General features: G+C 40.3%; 1 protein-coding gene across 1 annotated transcript in view; it reads left to right on the top strand.

Annotated features, from left to right (window-relative positions):
• LOC107589837 (chromodomain-helicase-DNA-binding protein 7-like) overlaps positions 1 to 20,786 on the top strand; it is a 91,954-nt gene that overhangs the window by 37,953 nt on the left and 33,215 nt on the right. Inside the window, exon 3 of the mRNA XM_016278388.1 lies at positions 9,839 to 10,251. Within this exon, the coding sequence (XP_016133874.1) occupies positions 9,839 to 10,251 (413 nt within the window). The remainder of the gene's footprint in view (positions 1 to 9,838; positions 10,252 to 20,786) is intronic.

The raw sequence follows: 20,786 nt of genomic DNA, 5'->3' as shown, positions 1-20,786 counted from the left end.
ACCGATGCGCGGAGGGGTGGCGTTCGAGAGGGCTCCTCGAGCTGAAGGGATCCCCCGAATTTGGTGGAGATCCGCCGGCGCGTTCGCGAGATAGTGACACCAGTCAACACTTTCACTTCAGTAAGGAGGTCTTTTGTTCAGGCAGCATTCAAGCGTTGTCTTTTTCGACCGTAAGTGCCCTGCGAAGTGTACATGATATTCCACCATGATTCCAGTTCCAAGGGAACGTACACGTTACATTCAAAGGGCATTAAAGTGCGCGAGACGTGAATTTATATTGTATTTATTTACAGAGGTAGGGGAGAGCAGGGCACAAAGTAACACTTTTTGACTTTCTCAGTTTGTGAAAATCCACATGGGGTTCAGAATATATATATTTTTTTATCAACAGTAATTTTACACGTCTAACATATCTCCATCACCATTATAAGTGTTTGATCACCACATTTGAGTGATCATTGCAAAAAATGTTTATGTATATACATTCTGTTTATGTATATACTGTATTCTATATAGATAGTATCAGTCAAATGTTTGGACACACGAATGGGAAAGTGTCCAAATTTTTGACTGGTACTGTACTATAATATACACAAAGAATATCGGCCGATATATTGGTATCGGCCTTTCTTTTACTCCCTAATATCGGTATCAGCCCCAAAAAACCCGTATCGGTTGGGCTCTAATTACTAAATTTCCGTGTCAATCCATGTTATTTTTTACCGCGAATAATGCACTTTACATCACTTCAATTCAGCGTGTGCAGCACAGCAGAACGAACGATCGCTGCCCTGCTGCAGACGCACCACTCCTGGAGCGCAACTGCCAGACCGCAATCGCGTACAGTGTGAATGCTCTGATCTGTTAACATGGGCTCAAAAAAAAAAACGCACCACGGACGCAGTGTGTGAACCTGGCGTTCCGTCTGTATGCCTGCCCGGTAGGGTGGCACGATTAATCGAATGTGATTGTCATGCCCATTTTGATAGTAATGCCGGTTCTGTAATCAGCAGTAAATCATCATCACGTGCTTTCAGATGGAGCAGAATTTACTACACATAGCCGTAGTTCACTGACAAGTAAGGAAAAAAAATCACAGACAATTTTATTGCGCGATTATGAAATCAAAGAAATCGTTTGCGATTTAATGACAGCTGTTTGCATAGCTTCTCAGTGAACTATGGCTCTGTGAAGTAAATGCTGCTCCATCTGAAAGCATGTGTGAAAACCACATTTAATAACCTATTTTTACTCAACTCACTTCATAATGTCAGTCGAGTGTTTGAAATAAATCTATTTCATAGTATTTAAGCAGTGATAAAGGCATTGCATTATAAATATACTTTATTTTATTGAAAATGATAAGAACTCCGATAAACTGTATATTGCCGTAGTCGTGTGTTTATTAGTCACGTTGAATCAATGAAAGCAGTTGAATATTCAGCTGCAGCGATAGGCATTTTCTGGGTTTCTTCTGCGAGGCGTATTTGGAGTTTCAGCGCGAGAGCGCCCTCTGGCCTTTGGATGGAGATTTACTGCTGATCACAGAACCGTGCTTCACTGAAAGATATGCATGACAATTGCAGCTTCTGTCGAATCGCGATCTCGATTCCATTTCGATTTATCGTGCAGCCCTACCGCCCGGTCTGTTCTGTTCTGTTCTCGTGCTCCATTTAGGCGCACTGCATTCTGATTGGTTCGGATAGCATACTGCGGGACGTCGGGGGCACGGAAAATTGTGCTATAAAGCGATTTAGAAATCGTGCACGCTCAAATCGTGATTTTATGACATTTCGATTAATCGCACAACCCTATTTAGTACTGCTGCTTTAAGAGCTGCACACATCTGTTTTTCTCTCAACTGTTTACTTTCAGTTTAGACATAATTAACTGCGTTTATGTAAAGTTTTAAGTACTGTTTTTGACAGTATTGGCGCAATCAGACGATAACTAAATAATCAGGTGCTGTTTGACCTGCCGTTTAGTGTACGGTCACTTTGGGTGTACGCGCTCTGAATAAACACATGTTAGAACATCACGCAAATGAAACGTTTAACCGGCAAGGCTTTAAAGCATGTGGAAATGTACTTTTGTGGTTGCGAATAAGTCTTGTCACATCATTTGATGTGAATGTGTCTCGCGAGTTTCAGTTGGAGCTGGAGCCGCGAGACATAATACAGCGCATTGCTTGAGGTGGATGTTGTATTTTGTTAGTAAATGTTTCATTATATTACTAGTGTTGCCTCTTTTGTTCACTTTTTCACTACTACATATATTGCATCTGACACTGGTGTTGCCTAGTTTTGTATCGTAAGCCCACACTTTCAAATGTTTCACTCTTGCCTCGATGACTGATTGCACAAACACACCCGCACATGTCTCAAAGTTAAAGAATATCTCTTTGGTTTTGAGACTTTAGTCTTTGCAACTTCAAGGATCTTATCTATGCACAATCAGCTTGTAACACTCCAAAGAGAAAGGAAAAATTGAAATCGCATCATATGACCCCTTTAAACAAGAAAAAAAGTCTCTGTGTCAATCTCGCTTTCAGTTTGAATTACAACTTGATTTTCTGCTATAAAGCAGCTGTCCAATGTGGAGCTAGCTAATAATATAATTTTTTTTAATGAATGCAAAAATAAATACAAATAAATAAAATCATTAGTGATAGTTTGATTTGTGTAGGTTAAAGCATGATCTAGCTCTGGACTGCTTTGATTACTATAACACTATAAAGGTTTTTTCACACCGGGACGAATATCGCGCGTGATTATCGCCAACGTTTAACACCTCTTGACTAAACAAAGAGCGTCAATGTGAGTGTGCACACTGACGTGCAAAACGCAAGGCATAAAAGCGTAATTTTTTTTTATAAACGCCGCGGGCTAATTTTTTTAGTTTGAAGCGCCGCGTTTAAAAACTGGCCAACAAATGAGATTGGAGCTTTTGTTCACGTGCCTGGAGCTGCTGAAGTTACAGTAAAACATGCCTTGGTGGTACTCAAGCACAAAAAGGACTTGCCCGAGCACACATTGATACCTAACGACGAAGAGGAAGTAGACCAAGAAGATGCATCAAGGCAAGATTAGATTAATCGCACAACCCTATTTAGTACTGCTGCTTTAAGAGCTGCACACATCTGTTTTTCTCTCAACTGTTTACTTTCAGTTTAGACATAATTAACTGCGTTTATGTAAAGTTTTAAGTACTGTTTTTGACAGTATTGGCGCAATCAGACGATAACTAAATAATCAGGTGCTGTTTGACCTGCCGTTTAGTGTACGGTCACTTTGGGTGTACGCGCTCTGAATAAACACATGTTAGAACATCACGCAAATGAAACGTTTAACCGGCAAGGCTTTAAAGCATGTGGAAATAATGTACTTTTGTGGTTGCGAATAAGTCTTGTCACATCATTTGATGTGAATGTGTCTCGCGAGTTTCAGTTGGAGCTGGAGCCGCGAGACATAATACAGCGCATTGCTTGAGGTGGATGTTGTATTTTGTTAGTAAATGTTTCATTATATTACTAGTGTTGCCTCTTTTGTTCACTTTTTCACTACTACATATATTGCATCTGACACTGGTGTTGCCTAGTTTTGTATCGTAAGCCCACACTTTCAAATGTTTCACTCTTGCCTCGATGACTGATTGCACAAACACACCCGCACATGTCTCAAAGTTAAAGAATATCTCTTTGGTTTTGAGACTTTAGTCTTTGCAACTTCAAGGATCTTATCTATGCACAATCAGCTTGTAACACTCCAAAGAGAAAGGAAAAATTGAAATCGCATCATATGACCCCTTTAAACAAGAAAAAAAGTCTCTGTGTCAATCTCGCTTTCAGTTTGAATTACAACTTGATTTTCTGCTATAAAGCAGCTGTCCAATGTGGAGCTAGCTAATAATATAATTTTTTTTAATGAATGCAAAAATAAATACAAATAAATAAAATCATTAGTGATAGTTTGATTTGTGTAGGTTAAAGCATGATCTAGCTCTGGACTGCTTTGATTACTATAACACTATAAAGGTTTTTTCACACCGGGACGAATATCGCGCGTGATTATCGCCAACGTTTAACACCTCTTGACTAAACAAAGAGCGTCAATGTGAGTGTGCACACTGACGTGCAAAACGCAAGGCATAAAAGCGTAATTTTTTTTTATAAACGCCGCGGGCTAATTTTTTTAGTTTGAAGCGCCGCGTTTAAAAACTGGCCAACGAATGAGATTGGAGCTTTTGTTCACGTGCCTGGAGCTGCTGAAGTTACAGTAAAACATGCCTTGGTGGTACTCAAGCACAAAAAGGACTTGCCCGAGCACACATTGATACCTAACGACGAAGAGGAAGTAGACCAAGAAGATGCATCAAGGCAAGATTAATGTAGAGCTGCTGGTCTCATTGGTGTCTGAACACAAAGGGCTTTGACAAACGCGACAGAGACGACAAAAATCTCGATAAGAGAGTTGTTATGGAGAGGAATTGCAGATCAAATAGGATTCGATGTGTACCGGGGTATTTCTGTTTTTCGTTAAGCGCCATCTAATGTCAAGGAGTGAATTTGCACATTCACTCGGCTCTTTGCCAGCGAAAATCGCTTGGGCATGAAAAGACGTGTCAAAAAGTCGGCGATAAGCGCGCGTGATAATCGTCCCGGTGTGTACAAGGCTTAAGGTGTTTTTAGAGAGCTAATTTTGTGAATAAAATTTATCAAAAATAAAATGTCTTGGCACTTTTTGTCCCATATATGACTTACAAAAGGAAATGTTTGGCAGAATGATGCATCATTCAGTCAGTTACTTCATACAGTTAATTAAGGCCCTGTTTACACTAGTCCATTTTCGTTTTAAAACGGCGATCCTTGTCTACACTTCCGTTTTCACTGCTTTTCAGAAACGTTCTCCATCCACACTACACAACCAAAAACGCAGGTCTCATGCAGGTACAACAATGATCATTGATCACAATGATCACAAACGCAGAGCGAATGTGGGAAGCCACACCATCGTTTTCAAAAGTCTCCATTTTGGTCAACCCCGCAACGCAACCCCGGAGTTTTCAAACTAAAATGGGGTCTGCAGTGATTTTGCCGGGGTGGTGTAAACGATAGGCGTAACCGTAGCAAAAGTTATGCGTTTTAAAATGAAAACAGACTAGTTTAAACGTAGCCTAATAGTATAGTAATACAATTGTTTGACATTCACTTCAAAGTGATTACCTTGTTTTATTTATTAGTTAGATGATGTGTAACTCAGTATTTTTACTAATTGTAAAAGCAGAATAATAGAACAAAGCCTACTGATTAATTGGTTAAATCGACGATTAGTTAATTGACGTAATACTCAATAGATTAATCGTTTAGTAAAATAGTTTGTTGGAGTCCTAGTTAAATAACACATTAAACTGAAAAAATAATCACCTGCGTTAACGCTAATTTTAATAACCGCACTAGTGCATACATTAAAAAAATTGACCTCACAATTCTTAGTTTCATAACTGATCTTGCAGTGAAACAGCAGACTTCTCTGGTGATGTATAACAGACATCTCCAATCATTTAGTCTTAACACTGATAATTTCTTACAAATGACTGCAAGCTCAATATCAGATCTGCCTCCAATCAACAACCGATGGATAAAACCAGGTTCCCGTCCCTACATTTTTTTTTTAAACGATCTGTTTTACTCTGAAGTTTGTCACAATATGAAAGAAATAATTTGTCAGTTCCTTTACATCATGACTTTATCTATCCGTTTTAGACTTGCTGAGACAACATTTATTTTAGTTGTCTCATCAAATTTCTGAAACCTGCAATGGTTTTAGAAAACTATTTGGGCAGGAACATAAATTGCATTCATAACCAATAGTTCAAGCCCTTATACTTGAAGTTGGTGTGAGGTGAGTCAAATGTGCTGTTCACTTTCTTGCACGCCTCAAGTTATCATAGAAACACCCCATTTGCACAGTTTAGAATGGACAGCACTCACCTCTCGCACTATTAAACACCAGAGCTGTGTCGCTCATGGAATATTGAGAGGTTTGATGAGAAAAAAATGAGTGTGACCTTTAAGTAGAGCAATGCTTCATCTGAGGGAACAGACTCTTCATTGTGGCTCCAGTCAAATTGGTACCAAGCACAAGTGTTCACAGCATCACACTGGGCTTTAAGAACTAAAATAGAAATGCATATTGGAATGCATGAATGCATGCCATGTTTATGATTCCTTTATTTCTTATTTAGCAGTTCATGCAAGGTGCCAGCCTTCTGAGACTCTCTGCTGACAGCAGTTGCCTGCCATCTTAGTGGTGTCGCACTCTCTCTGGGTCAGACACAAGCAGAACAGTACTTCCTAAATGTTCAGCATATAGCCAGGAGGGTACGGTTGTATGCTTGCACTTGCTGCTCCTTAATTTGCGCAAACGAAATGTTGTAAAAGGAAGTTGCGACACAGAATGGGTAAAATGGCAAGTGCATAAATGTTCTAGTATCTCTGTCTGGCTTTATGGTATTTGTGTTTAGCCCTAACTTGACATTTTCAATGTCCATATTTTACATCTTCATTGTAGGGATGTGCAACAGTGATCGAGTACTCGACCGTGACAGCGATGATCGGTCATGTAAACGATGATCGAATTTTTTTTTTTTTTTTTTTTTTCCCTGTTTTGTTATTGCAGCACTTTGGGCGGGCCCCCGAGCCTTGTTTATAGCCAGGAGGGTACGGTTGTATGCTTGCACTTGCTGCTCCTTAATTTGCGCAAACGAAATGTTGTAAAAGGAAGTTGCGACACAGAATGGGTAAAATGGCAAGTGCATAAATGTTCTAGTATCTCTGTCTGGCTTTATGGTATTTGTGTTTAGCCCTAACTTGACATTTTCATTGTCCATATTTTACATCTTCATTGTAGGGATGTGCAACAGTGATCGAGTACTCGACCGTGACAGCGATGATCGGTCATGTAAACGATGATCGAATTATTATTTTTTTAATTTTTTTCCCTGATTGGTTATAGCAGCACTTTGGGCGGCACCCTGAGCTCTGATTGGTTAGCTTGCCACAGGATGCATCAAAAGATGTGAGAAGAGAGAGAATCATGGCCTCAAAGTCACGTTGTGATGTCTGGCTTCACTTTAAGACAGATGAAAATACAGTTCAGTGCAAGCTGTGCAGCGCCATGCTATCACACAAATCTACAACAAGTACAATGCGCTATCATCTAACATTTGTACATAAAATGTCTGGCGATAACAGCAGCAACTCAGATGAGCATTGCATCATTTGCCGTAAGACCAAAATGCAACGCAGGCAGAACCAAGAAGATGACACAGCTAATCGCTGAAATGGTGGTGAAAGATTTGCTGCCCATTAGTTTCGTCGACTTAGAAGGATTTAAAGATTTCATGCATTACGTTGAGCCCGAGTATGACATTCCGTCATGCAAAACAGTCACGGCAAGAATATGCTCTATATGAAAAGACTGCTTCTTCACTGAAGGACAGACCGTCAAAGACCATAGTGACACTAATGTAGTCTAAGAATGTGAATTTATTGTACTTTCGTGTTTTTAAAGCGCAATCCGAGTTACACTTTCGGTCAAGCTCACATCTGCATTGGCAAAATTTTTTCAGATGAAAGTTGTAATAGCTAGCCTACGTCTGATTAATTAACATGAACATTTATTACATGCTGAAAGCGCTGCATATCAGTGATTAGTTTCATGCTCAAATGCAATGCCCGATAATGATTCAATTGCTTTTAGATGTTTTTTTATATAATATTATTATTATTATTATTATTATTATTATTACTGATGTTATAATAATGCAGCCGTGCTTTTTTTCGTCATATTTGTGGGCATAATTCAATTTGTATGGCTTCCAAAAATGCGCAGGCGATTTATGGATTTATGGAAAATAAAACTTAATTAACTTAACTTAACTTAAAAATAAAACTTAATTACAACTATTACACTTAATAACAGATTAATATATAGCACAAATCTGCCATACATTTATAATGAAAACTTTATTTGAAATCTATAGTAAATGCTGTCCTTGCCCATCTTTCAGCACGCTGTTGATTCCTTTTTAGATGCTTCTTTATTAATAACATTGCTTCATCATAATCATAATCTAACATGTCCTAATCATGTGTTTATGTTTTCATGTCATATTTTTATTTTTAACATTAATTTTCATAACAATCTTCAGATTTTTTTCATTATCCATTACGGCCATGCCCCGCCCCCGCACAAGCCCCGCCACCGATTAATCGTTTTTGAAACCTATCGATGATCAAAATGAGAAATTTCCCAAAATGCCCATCCCTACTTCATTGTTGTTACAGCCTTAGAGCTTTATAAATTCATGTGACACAGAGATCGGGAAGCCTTTGCTATACTTTGGCATCCTCAAGCGTTTTTACTCTGTGGGAGTTTTATTTGGAGTAGGTAGCTGCTAGTAAGTAGCTTACAGTATCTAGGTATTTCAGTGCCATAAATTTGTAGCTCATTTAGATTTGCTCTCAGCCAGAAGCAGACTGAAGTTCAACAGCAGTGAGCAATGAATCTTGAAGAAAGTTTAGCAAGGGTTAGGCTCTGTCTCTCGGAGCCAGCTTTTCATCTGATGAATTGGGTGTTAATTCATGGGTTTGCCCTGCAAAAAGCCTGCCATGCTAAGCCGAAGTGCAGTGCTCCTTCAGGGAGTATTTAGCTCACCGAGTGAGCACTTTGACTGCTAGATTAACTGACACGTCAGTCTCCCCCTCCGAGAGATGAAATCCTATATTGAACATATTGTATTCTGGACTGCTGCTGTCAAATTAGAAATGCAGAGAGCGCGTGCGGTAGGCCTATTGTCATTCATGCAATTGATTATTGGGGAGGCTTGGCAAGAGGAGAGCCATATATCCGTTAAAGTGGCGGCTGAACACTCGCTGTTCCAGCTGCTCTAATGATCACCGTTGGACTGGGTGTTGGGCATTTTCTGTGACCTTGCCACTGTTTGGCATGCATGGTGCACCCTTATTTCTCATGCTGTTGTTTACAGGAAATATGCATTTCATCACCACAATGATGTGGTTTACAAAGTCTTTTGTTTTAAAAGCAAAGTGCATTGTATGCAATAAAACTCCAGACTTGAATCAACAAATGGCTTATAGAGAAAACACAATATTCTTCCTGATTTGCCAGGATGGAAACTGATTTCACCAGGCCAGTTTTTTGTGTGTGTGTGTGCGCCTTTTGAAAGCTGTAGCATATTGCATAAAATTTGCTGATGTCTAAAACCGAGGCATTTATGAAGTATAGATATAATTTATTAGTGTCATAATGCCTCAGTCCCATCTGCTGCAGGGACTCTGGGAAGCTGGACGCTTAGCACAGCTGCCAACATGTTTCCTGTCAGTCTGTCTTTGCCATGAATGGAGAGGGGAACAGAGATAACTGCAAGGAAAGAGGCACAACCATTGCTGCGTTAATTCTGCCTAGCTACAGCTAACACTGGCACTAATGGGAGCAAAGGGAATCAAACCAAGTAACATGGCACGCCTCAAGGGTCAACAGCAGCAGAGGCAGCTGTTTGAGTACGTTAAAATGTGATGCGTTTATTCACTTTTTCCCCACTTATCCTAGCTTTTCTGGGGGTATTAAAAAAAATGTGATACTTGATATATGTGGTTTTGATCGATGAAATGAAGCAGCGATGCCATGAGCTTTCTTTGGCTTCTCTGTGGCTGAGATATGCAAAAATGCGAGAAGGAAATCCTCTATAAGCCTTGCTTCCATTTCTTCATTCTTTGTACTAACACATCTCCCCGTCTCTCTCTCTTCGTCATCAGCATTCTCCATCAGACCCTTCCCTGGAGATGATAACATCCAGTAAGACACCTGCTTCGGGCCCTAACCTCCAACCAGCCAACTGTGACATACAGCAGACGGAGAGCGAGCTCAAGCCCAAAAAGAAGAAAAAGAAGAAAGCCAAGGCAAGCGAAGGCCAGGAGGGTAAGGACATCAGCGGTGAGGCCGGAGGAGAGGCAGCTTCTCTGATGAACGAGGGAGGCTCTCTTATGACTCCTGTGGAGCAGTCTGTTGTTGAAAAGAAGAGCAAAAAGAAACCAAAGGAGAAGGAGCCCAAGGAACCGAAAGAGCCCAAGACTCCTAAAACCCCGAAGACTCCCAAGACACCCAAAGAACCTAAGGAGAAAATAGTGAAGACTGTCACCCCGAAGCCTAAGAGCTCCAAAAAGTCCAGGTATGCAAAATTTGAGCCTCCTGTAGTCTTTAAAATTTATAACATATCTAAACTTATCTAAATATCTAAAATTTAAACTGCATTTTAAAAGGTTTAAATGTTGCAAATGTTCCCCATATTTACGTGAGCTTCCAAATGTGAGATCTTCATCTTTATTGTATCTACCTCCTTGTGAACGTGTGGATGGAGTCACAAAACCTCATGTGATCATCTGGTTCCCTGAACTGTAGATATGTTTAGAATGAGTTGTTTTCTAGGTCTGGTACAAGCTGATGGTGCTGTATCAGAGTTGTCAGGGGTGTTCTTTTTTTGTTTTTTGTTTTTATTTGTTTAGTTTTTTTGCTTTTGAGACAAGGAACTTGATATTGTGTAAGACTTGCATCTGCTTTTTTTGCTTTGAATTGCAAGCGCTAAACCACAAACTTGACACCTTTTTGATTAAACCTTCGCTAGTTACCTAAACTTCTGGAGGCCTGCGAAAAGATACTTGCATCTCATCTTTGCTGGTCATTTGTTCTGTGAAGAAGCCATTAGTCATTTTATGTGTTGTTAATACTGCCTAAAATAATGTGGTGTCATTATACCTTTTCTCTTCTGGATACAGTTCACAATAATGGTGCTTTAAATGATGCACCCTTGCTTTTTTCCTTCGACCCCCATCCCCCTCAAGAAAGAAAAGAAAATGCATCCATCCTGAATATGCAGAACAAGGTTGCATGGCCATTTTTCCTAGCGGAGGTAGTAACATGATCCGGCTGAGGAATTTGTCAGCCCCCCCCCCCCCTGCGCCCTCCCCCCTCCCCCCCCCCCCCCCAGGCCCCCCCCCCCCCCCAGGCCCCCCCCCCCCCCCAGGCCCCCCCCCCCCCCCAGGCCCCCCCCCCCCCCCAGGCCCCCCCCCCCCCCCATTGCTCCACCGCCACGTCCCTTTCATGGAAAAGGGCCGGGCCAAAGCAAGCGCATCTGCAGCACAGTGCCAGACCAGTAGGTCATCTGAAGGGGGAGGAGGGACGAAAGTGTGTGCGTGTTTGTGAAAAAGGAAAAGGGGAGGGGGGGGTAATCTCCATTCAAAATGGCACCTAATGCTAGTTACTTCACAATGCTGTCTCATTAATCGTGGCGGCCTGAATTTGACTAAATCTGCTACAAAGCTGGATGTGTGGTGCTGGTGAGCCCCTGTGGATAGTTTTTAAACGATGTGGCCCCATTTCTCAAAAAGTGGGCTGCATATAGCACATCTAGCATTTGATGTATGTCATTCATTTCCCTTCCCCCATCTCCATTTGTTTGGCTTATCGGCTCTTTTAACGTTTTCCTTGTTTAGTTACTCTTTTCATGCAAGTGGAGTATGGGAAACTAGGTTGGACGTTAAAAGTCTTGTCCTAGTGTCTGTTGGCGTTATTATCTGACAAAGTACTACTATAAATGGTTATTCTCAGACCACACCCAACGCAAAATGTGAGCGTCTGTGTGCCCAGGTTTGTTTTCCATATACACACAGCCATCAAACACTTCAGAAAGATCCCTCCTCAGTGCTGTATTGCATGTGGCTCTTTCCCCTCATGAGAAGACTGTTTTGCATTGCAAATACACACCTCTCACCTTCAATTTATTGGCAGTTTCCCAAGCAACTATAGCAAAGCCCCCATTTTAGTCAGTGGGGTTGTTTTCTAACTGCATAACCACCTAACCTGGGTGGGCAGTTCTGTTGGCCCTTTGATTTCCATCTCATGTCGATGCAGAGTGTCTTTCTCTTTCGCAGATTATCTTAGCTACATCCTGTGCACTCGGATACGAAAACCACAACAGTCGCGGTTGCATAGGAAGTGCTGCAATGTGTGCGTACTCAAAGCTCTTCGTTCGCAGGACCAGCGTGTCTGTTTGCTCACAAGTCTAACTACAGCACCTTTACGCCAGACTGCTTGCTTATTTGTCCTCAAACAAGCGCCTCTGCCTTGTCTTCTCTCCAAGCTCTAGTGGAAAAAAGTTGAATTCTGTGTGACATTGAACCTCAAAGACAAAGTGCAGAGAGGTGGATGGCACAACAGAAGGAAGGGGCCAGGCATCTAACTTTGTCCACCCTGTTTGTTTTATCCTTCTAAGACTAGCAGGCCTGTCCCACCAGGGCTTGGGAGTTTTCAGTTCCTGTGAAGCCTTGTGTTGCTGCTTTGGTGATCAGACAGGCCTCCGCCTCAAAAGAATGAGCGAGTGAGACTGTGTGGTGAATGGATTCGAGAAGTGTGCCGAGCGCTGAATGTGCAGCCACTGGGGGGACAAGCAAGAGTGAAGATGCACATTGCCGTCCATCAAAGCCTCCCTCGTTTAAACAAAGAGACCCCCCCACGCTATGCACATAAAAGACTCTATGCTTTGAAACAACTTTTTTTAGATGGCTAAAAAAAAGTTTATTGTATAGTCTCTTGGGGAATTTAACCACTTTAAGATGTACAGTGGAGATCAAAATTAGAGAACAATCTATAAAGACCTGTTTTTTTCTGAAATATTGTTAATCTTCATCGCTCAAAATTTGAAGAAAAATTTGCTGTAGGTATACCACTGTTCTACTAACATGTTAAACAAAATATCCAAAGCATTTAAAAAAAAAAAAAAAAAAACTTTAATTTGGGGAAAACACAATGATCAAAATTAGGGAACAGTAATCACTGTAGTATAAAAGATTACAACTAAAATTTTGGAGGGTTACAGCTGTGAAGTCCTTTCTCAAACTTGTAACTTTCATGCTTAGAGCAGAACCATGCGTCGTTCATTTATATTTCTACTTGGCTCCCTGCAATACAACTCTGATTCTTCAATCGTGCCATCTAGTGGTCTGTTATTGATACAACCACAACTGCTACAACTGATAACGGAGTGCTCAAGCGGGTACTGCGAGTCATGTTGAGATCACTAAAGGGGTCATATGATGCAATTTCAAGTTTTCCTTTCTCTTTGGAGTGTTACAAGCTGTTCGTGAATAGATAAGATCCATAAAGTTTCAAAGACTAAAGTCTCGAACCCAAAGAGATATTCTTTATAAAAGTTAAGACTCGTCCACGCCCTCCTAAAATGCCTCGTTCAAACACGCCCCACATGTCTACATCACGATGTGGGAAGATTTGCATAATGCCGCCCAAATGTTCACGCAAAGAAAGAAGGCATAACTTTATTGTTGCTGCCACCGCCGCCGCCATGTTGTGAAGACTGTTTTTTTTTTTGCGAAAACGAAAATACTTCTTTGGCCTTCCAAAAGAGGACACGACTAGAAACAGTGATTAAGTTGTATTTACAACACTGTTCCAGAACAGTTCAACCCAAATATTCAGATGTGCAGCACATTTTATGGAGGACTGTTTCCTGATCCTGGTAGAGTAGACTACAATGCCGGCTGTTCTGACTCTCAGTCTGTAAGTACGTTTTCATATTTAAAGAATTTGCCACTGATTCCAAAGCAAGTTTTGAGCAGTGTAGAGTAGCGCTTGTTTGTCTTTTCTCCGATCACGAATGCAGACATGGTTTTGTTTATGCGGCGCGATGCAATGCAGCACGTAAAAAGATAGTTTAAGTCATTATAATCCATAATTATGTCCCCACTGGATGCAACAAATGCCTTGTTTATAATGGGTTTTGTTTTTGTCTCGTCGCTCCGGGACACGGCATCACAATATGTTAAGGGGCGTAACATTTCCGTCACACGCTTGAGGTATTTGGCCAATCACAACGCACTGGATAGCTGGCCAATCAGAGCACACCTCGCTTTTCAGACCGATGAGCTTTGTAAAAATCGACGCGTTTCAGAAAGGCAGGGCATAGAGGAGAAACAATGTGTACAGTATGTGGAATTTTTTTTTTTTTTACATTAAACGCATTGCATTACACCAAATACACAATGTTCTTTTTAGCAACATCATATGATCCCTTTAAAATGTCAAATATTTTGCGTTCAATTATTTTCTTAACAGGCATGGGGCCGCATAAGCGGGAAAATTACACAGTGTAGTCTTTATCATCCTGCAGAGGTTTCTTTTGCAAAATAATCTGCTGACTGTACACGATCCCTCAGTTTGGGACCCACTGGAGTAGGCAATTTGTGCTCTATTAATTTGGTTTGTTACGATGCTCTGTGTCTGATTACTAATGCCTGTTTAGTACGGCATTGCACACGGAGGACAAAAACGTTCAGCCTCGACTCTTTATCGTCATTGTGTTAATTTGCAAAGCGTACCAAATTGAACACAACCATATAAATGTCAAATTTAAATTCATGAATATATAACGGTATCCACGGTATAGCAAAATCCATATCATGGAACAACATATGAAAATATGAAAGTCACTTTCATACCGGTTTCATATAGTGCACACCCCTACACCAGACACGAGCGGTGCGATTTGACGAAAGCAAATATAACCCAGTGACGTTCTATCAGTGGATGCGGCGTGACGTGACCCAACAAATCCATGACAGTAAACTGATGCCCCGTTCTATTTCTGACAAACTCCAGCGCTCTGACACAAAGGACCATTTCAAATATTAATAAGAGAATCGTGAAAAGAGTTTCCTTAAAAAATATTAAGCAGCACAAATGTTTACAACATTGACAATAATCAGAAATGGTTACTGAGCAGCAAATCCGCATATTAGAATGATTTCTGAAGGATCATGTGACACTGAAGACTGAGTAATGATGCTGAAAATTCAGCTTTGATCACAGGAATAAAGTAGCCTATATGTTAAAACAATCAAATAGATCATTTAAATTGACAATATTTACCAATATTAGTGTGTTTACTGTATTTTTAATAAATGTATCCTTGGTAACCATGAGACTTTCCACAAAAAAAAAAGAGGTGGTGGTGGGGGGTCCTTGAAAATATTTTTCTCTAAAAAAGGGGGGCCCAGCAGAAAACGTTTGGGAACCACTGGCCTATTCAAACACGCATTTAATTTCATTTCATTTAATTTAATTCATACAGGCCTACCTCACGTTGCACATTTGCACTTTTTGATAAAAACAATGGCACAATAAAAAGACTTTTCAGGACTTTGTCCAATCTCTCACTTTTTCCTAATTATATGGTTAAAATATTTTGCCTGTAATTTTTTTTTTTTTATCGCAATGTAATATTGATATCGTCTGGACAGTGTAAAATATCATATGAATTTTAGCTCGTATCGCCCACCCCTGTTCGGTAGTGACTATTTTAGATACTTTTGAGCCTAGCTCAAAGATGCTAATCAGCACATGGTTGCCAACACAGTTCTGAACAATTGTACACCATAATCACATCTAAATCTAAATGTTTTGGAATAACACCCAAAAAAGTGTGCTTGATTGCAGAAAAAAGGTGTTTGTTAGTGACGTTCCTTAAAGTTACACACAGATTTTCAGACTTTTGAACACATTAGTTTCAAAATGATGAGACCCATCTACTCACCATGTAGCGAGAGAGGGACAAAGGAATATTTCCTGATCATAAATGTAGGGGTGTAGTTAAAATCCGTCTCATCCAATGGACTAAAACATACACCGTTTCGGTAGTGATATTAAAATGTGCGACACATTTAAAAAAAAAATTATAATTTACAAAAAAAAATATTTTTTTTTTAACCTCATTTAAAAAAAATCTAATATATTTTTATGGAATAAAAAAAATGGAATAAAATTATTGCAATGATTATTTAAATATCATTTTCATAAGTAGACATTTAGGGGTTAGGGTTCAGGACAGCCACCTCCCAATTGAAAGTACCCTTACTGATATTTAAAATATTATTGTGGGTTTCAATTAGGGATGCACCATCGGTATCGGGCCTGATACTGAGCTCCTGTACTCATTAAAATGCCCCGATACCAAACGCCGATACCACACAACATGTGATAAGCGCCATATTCAAACAAAGAAACACCGACAACAGACCGCAGAAAGGAGTTAAGGATGTCTACTACGAAGTATATGTATGCAAAAAATATAATGTTAAACATTCAGTTTTAACGTCTGGATAGCTGATGTGCGCGAGCTGATAAACAAAGCACGCTGAGTGGATTGAGCGCGTGGCGGCGCAGATGCGCGAGCTTGTCGAGTGAATATATCTTTCTCACAGACGTCACTGGAAAGTTTGTAGTTCAGTTGGATGTCAAAAACAAGTAAGTAAAACAATGCAGAAGTGACTTAATGGTAGAGAGAGAGCGAGAGAAAGATGGAGCGCGCACTTCTGTTGTGTGATCTTTGATGTTCACTCACTTAGCACACGCATCATTTGGATTAAAACTAAATCGTAAAAATAAGACCATTTATAGGGGCATTCTCTATATAAACATTTATTTTCAACCTTAGGCATACACGACTTTCAGGCGAAAATGAAAGTAATTTATATTTACGCGTGTTGCGCGTCTTTTGCTTTCTTGAGTGTTTCTGCATTATATGAGTGGCTTTGGAATGTAAATCGCAGCACGTTTCAGATGAAAAAACGGGACTTCTATATCTGAAAATATCAGTTAGGAGATTTATAACGAGTGGTTCTCTGCATTATTACAGCAAAACGCGTGATTACAGTACTAAGCCGCTGCAATGGAGCAGCTCTGATGCTATTAAATTAAAGATGATGTACCATAGGGCAAAACAATGAACAGTGAAAGTAAAAAAAACTTGTAAAATACATTTTAATGGGCATAATTAAGTGTGAAAATAACCGAAGGATATACAGTCAAACCAAAAATTATTCAGAGAGAAGATATCAGGTTTGCATGAAGCTGGATGATAGCACGCCCAGGAGACTACAGGCTGTCGTTAAGGCTAAGGGCTGCCTGACAAAGTATTGATAGTTGTGTAAATACTGTCATACTAACAGCTGTCTGAATAATTTTTGGTTGATTGTAATCTATTACATACCTTTCTATCAAAATTATCTAACATTATCAAGATTAATTTGTTCTGACACAGTTTAACTCTTGAGTTCTTGTCATATTTTATTACCATTTTCTAAACTATAGCGAATAAACTGTGATAATGTGAGAAATGTTGAAGGTATCTGAATACATTTTGGTTTGACTATCTATTTGATAAATTGTTAACCAACGTCATCACAACATTTCGGCCGTATTGTTTCGGTGATAAAAGTCTTTCGGCCGAAAACCGAAAATGCCCTTTTGGGCCATTTTCGGCCGAAAATTTTCGGTGGCCGAATATTCGGTGCATCCCTACAACTAACATTATACATACCCTTTTGGTTTCTGTACCCAATATTTAAAAAATTTACAAATGCAATAAAAATATCGGTATCGGTACTCTGTATCGGCAAGTACCAAAAATAAAAGTATCGGTATCAGGCGAGTACTGGAAAAAGTGGTATCGGTGCATCCCTAGTTTCAATTGATAATAGAATGATCTTTGTAAACATCTGAGTTGTGCACGCTCGCAAATCCTCTCATTAGAACAAACAAAATGTACACACAATGTAAATAAGTGATTAATTGTGCAGTAGTGTAGAGCTTCATTGAATATAATGGAACTTTGTGAGATCGCGAAGAACGGAGACGAGTGACAGCTTTTTAATGATTATAAGGGGGAGCGCTTTCTAGGCTATGTCCCATTCAGAATTTGAATACATTCACTTACTGATTCACTCTGATAACCATTTATCACAATTTGCCTTTTCTACTACAGTTAAGTGAAAGTGGGAGGTGCTTGTGCAGAGAAATAAGTGTGGTTGCACGTATCGACGCCCCCATGAGTTAACAAATGTATAGAATATATTTCTTTAACAATGTAGCAAACTGAAAAAAAAACTTGGGAAAAAAATTCAGTTAAATTGTTTTAAAAGTTAGTATTAATCTGTCAAAATTCTTACTTTCGGTTAACAGTTAAACAGTTAAATGGACAATATGAGCATCCCTAATGCTGGGTAATTGAAAGGCTCCACAGCACAGATGACCTTGTTCTAAGAGCGCAAGACGCAACGCCATTGCTTCCCCCTGACTCTATTCCCGTGTTTCTCCTCAACTGGGACTCTAATGCTTTCACACACACTTGCATGCCTTCACTGTCCTTTTCCACCTATTATAACATGCTTGCGATCCTTCTGTCGAGTCTCTTTCTACCCCTTCCTCTCATTCCACGGTGCAGTTTGTGTTCCGTGGAATGAGAACACTCACATCCTCCTTCCACACATTCTCCCTCACAGTCCAACACTCTTAGGCATTTCCCCTCCCCTAATTCAGGCAGGTTTTAGTGCGATTTTAATTGCACCACCTCCTTTGATTCCACTCACTAGCACTTTCTGTGTCTAACAGGGTGTGTTCGGGTCCTGTCTCCCTTTAAAAAAAAATTTTTTAAAAAAGTGACCTTGTGGTTCCTAATTAGCCTGCTCACTTTGAAGGATACGGACTCACGTTTTTGTTTGCATTTGTTAACTTGCCGTAGCATGTTCGTTCTCTGCCGTTTTATGTCCTTGTTTGTGTATGTGTCTTTACGTTTGCGCCTGTGCGATGCTGCAAAAGAGCTGTTGAGGGTAAACAGTTGTGCGTGTGTGTGTGTATACGTGTGAGCAGCTGCTGTTAAACCGAGCACCGTGGGGGGGGGTCCTGCTGAAGATGAGTCATCTCACTGGCGACGGCAGGTGTCCCATTAACCCCCTGGCCCTCTCTCCTCCTGAGTGTCAGCACTGGAGCGGTGTGGCTCATACAGACCTGCAGCAGGGCCTGTGTCTTCCCCCTACTAATGCCAATTAGCCCCTCTCTCTCTCTGCCCATTCGTCTCAAAAAACTACACGCGCCACGGCCCACCCTGCTGGCCTGTTCAACTGGATCTTCAGTGTGTCCTGCATCCTATAGTATAGCTCTTTGCCTTTTATGAGTCATAAAGGTCAGCCATCGAAAGGAAGCCTGTCATCCCTCCCCCTAAACTGAGTGCTCTTCCTGCCCTTGTGGCTTTTTTCCCCTCCTATCCCTTTTTTCTTCTTTCCTTTTGTGTGTGCCTTTTTTTCTCCTTATTCCTGGCTGTGTTTGCTGAGCAGTGGCCGTATGAAACACAAATCCACAGAGCGGTGTGGCTGCAGGTGCTTGAGGAGTGTTGGAGAGAGAGACTCTGACTGAGGCAAGCAGATGGCTTTAGCCAGTGGCGTCCAGCCAGAGGAACAGGTGCGGGTCACATGACCGCCGGTTACCAGGGCGATTTGATTGCTCTTGGCATGCGAATGAAAAGAGAGGGGGGCCCCAGAGCGAGTGAGCGCGAGAGCCTCCAGGGCATTTTGTAATCTGTGGCAGGGAGAGAGCATGACTCTGAACTGGAAGTGGAGTTAACTAGTTCTAGTCTTCCCTCATTCCCTCATTTGTGTCTGAAACAAAACTTAAGAGGGGAGGGGCTATAAAGCTTTATCTGTTTTTCTCCTCTTCTGTACATGTGAACATAAGATAGTATGGAGAAAGAACTTTAGGGGATAAGTACAGAAACTTGACTTTTTTGTATACAGACCTTGCATTAATGTTGCCCATTTTCATATGAAATTGCAACAGCAGTGTCCTGTGGGGAGATATACCTCATATTCTAGACATTTTGGCAGCATATGTTTGGTGTACTATTGAAGCTAACATGTAGGGCTGCAACAACTAATCGATAATAATCTAAAATGAACATAATTGACAACGAATGTCATTATCGATTAGTCAAGTCTGCCCACCGCACACAGAAAACTTCCGCCAGTCATGTCAAATTACAGCAGTGAATAACGCATTTCTATGGACGAAATGCATCTAAAAATAGCAGATGAATCAGAGTAGGGCTGAAACGATTCCTCGAATACCTCGAGTAACTCGAATACAAAAAATCTTTTGTTTAGTCCATTTACTGTAACTACACATGGAACACAGTGTTTCCCCACGGACCATTATTACTGACGTACAACCTGATAAACGCAGGACCAGACCATAGACCGTATAAAAACAGGGACCAGACTTTATATAAAAAATTAAAATAAAAAAAAAAGGCGCTGGACCTATTTAAGACCGTAAATCATGGTCGCTAGTTATAAAGTCCCTACTTTAGCTATGTCTTGTGAAAGACTAAACGCCATTGTGCATAAAAATACCACAGAAAGAAAGTTAGTCTATCACACGAAGAGTGCCAGTTTTCACCTCTAAAATCAGCATGATTAAAAATGTAATTTTATTCAACAGTTCAATAAACAAGAAGGTAATATTATGAGACTTACGTTTTAGACACTATATTGCCGGTTTTGAATCTTTGTGCAACATGAGGCGTTTTGTTCCTGAATTAATCAACCGTTTAAATGATTGTTCAATCGCAATGACTCACCTCTTAACAGGGACTTGCTGCCACCTGCTGGCGGTTTTTTTTTTTTTTTTCGTTTTTAAAATAATTAGAAATATCAGTATTCAATGTTTTTTGTTTAAAATAACAAAATATTATTTATGCATTTGTAACTGCAGGTTAAATGCATTCATGTCCCTCTGTGTGGGAAATTCATCCCATGCAGCTTCTGTGTTTCCTCTGCATTGCAAAGATGAATTTTGATACTGATA

The sequence above is a fragment of the Sinocyclocheilus grahami genome, unplaced genomic scaffold (genome assembly GCF_001515645.1).
Source record: "Sinocyclocheilus grahami isolate Dianchi unplaced genomic scaffold, SAMN03320097.WGS_v1.1 scaffold121.1, whole genome shotgun sequence".
In the NCBI taxonomy this organism is placed as follows: domain Eukaryota; kingdom Metazoa; phylum Chordata; class Actinopteri; order Cypriniformes; family Cyprinidae; genus Sinocyclocheilus; species Sinocyclocheilus grahami.
Note: the sequence above shows the minus strand (reverse complement) of the source record. Positions and strands in the feature narration are given on the sequence as shown.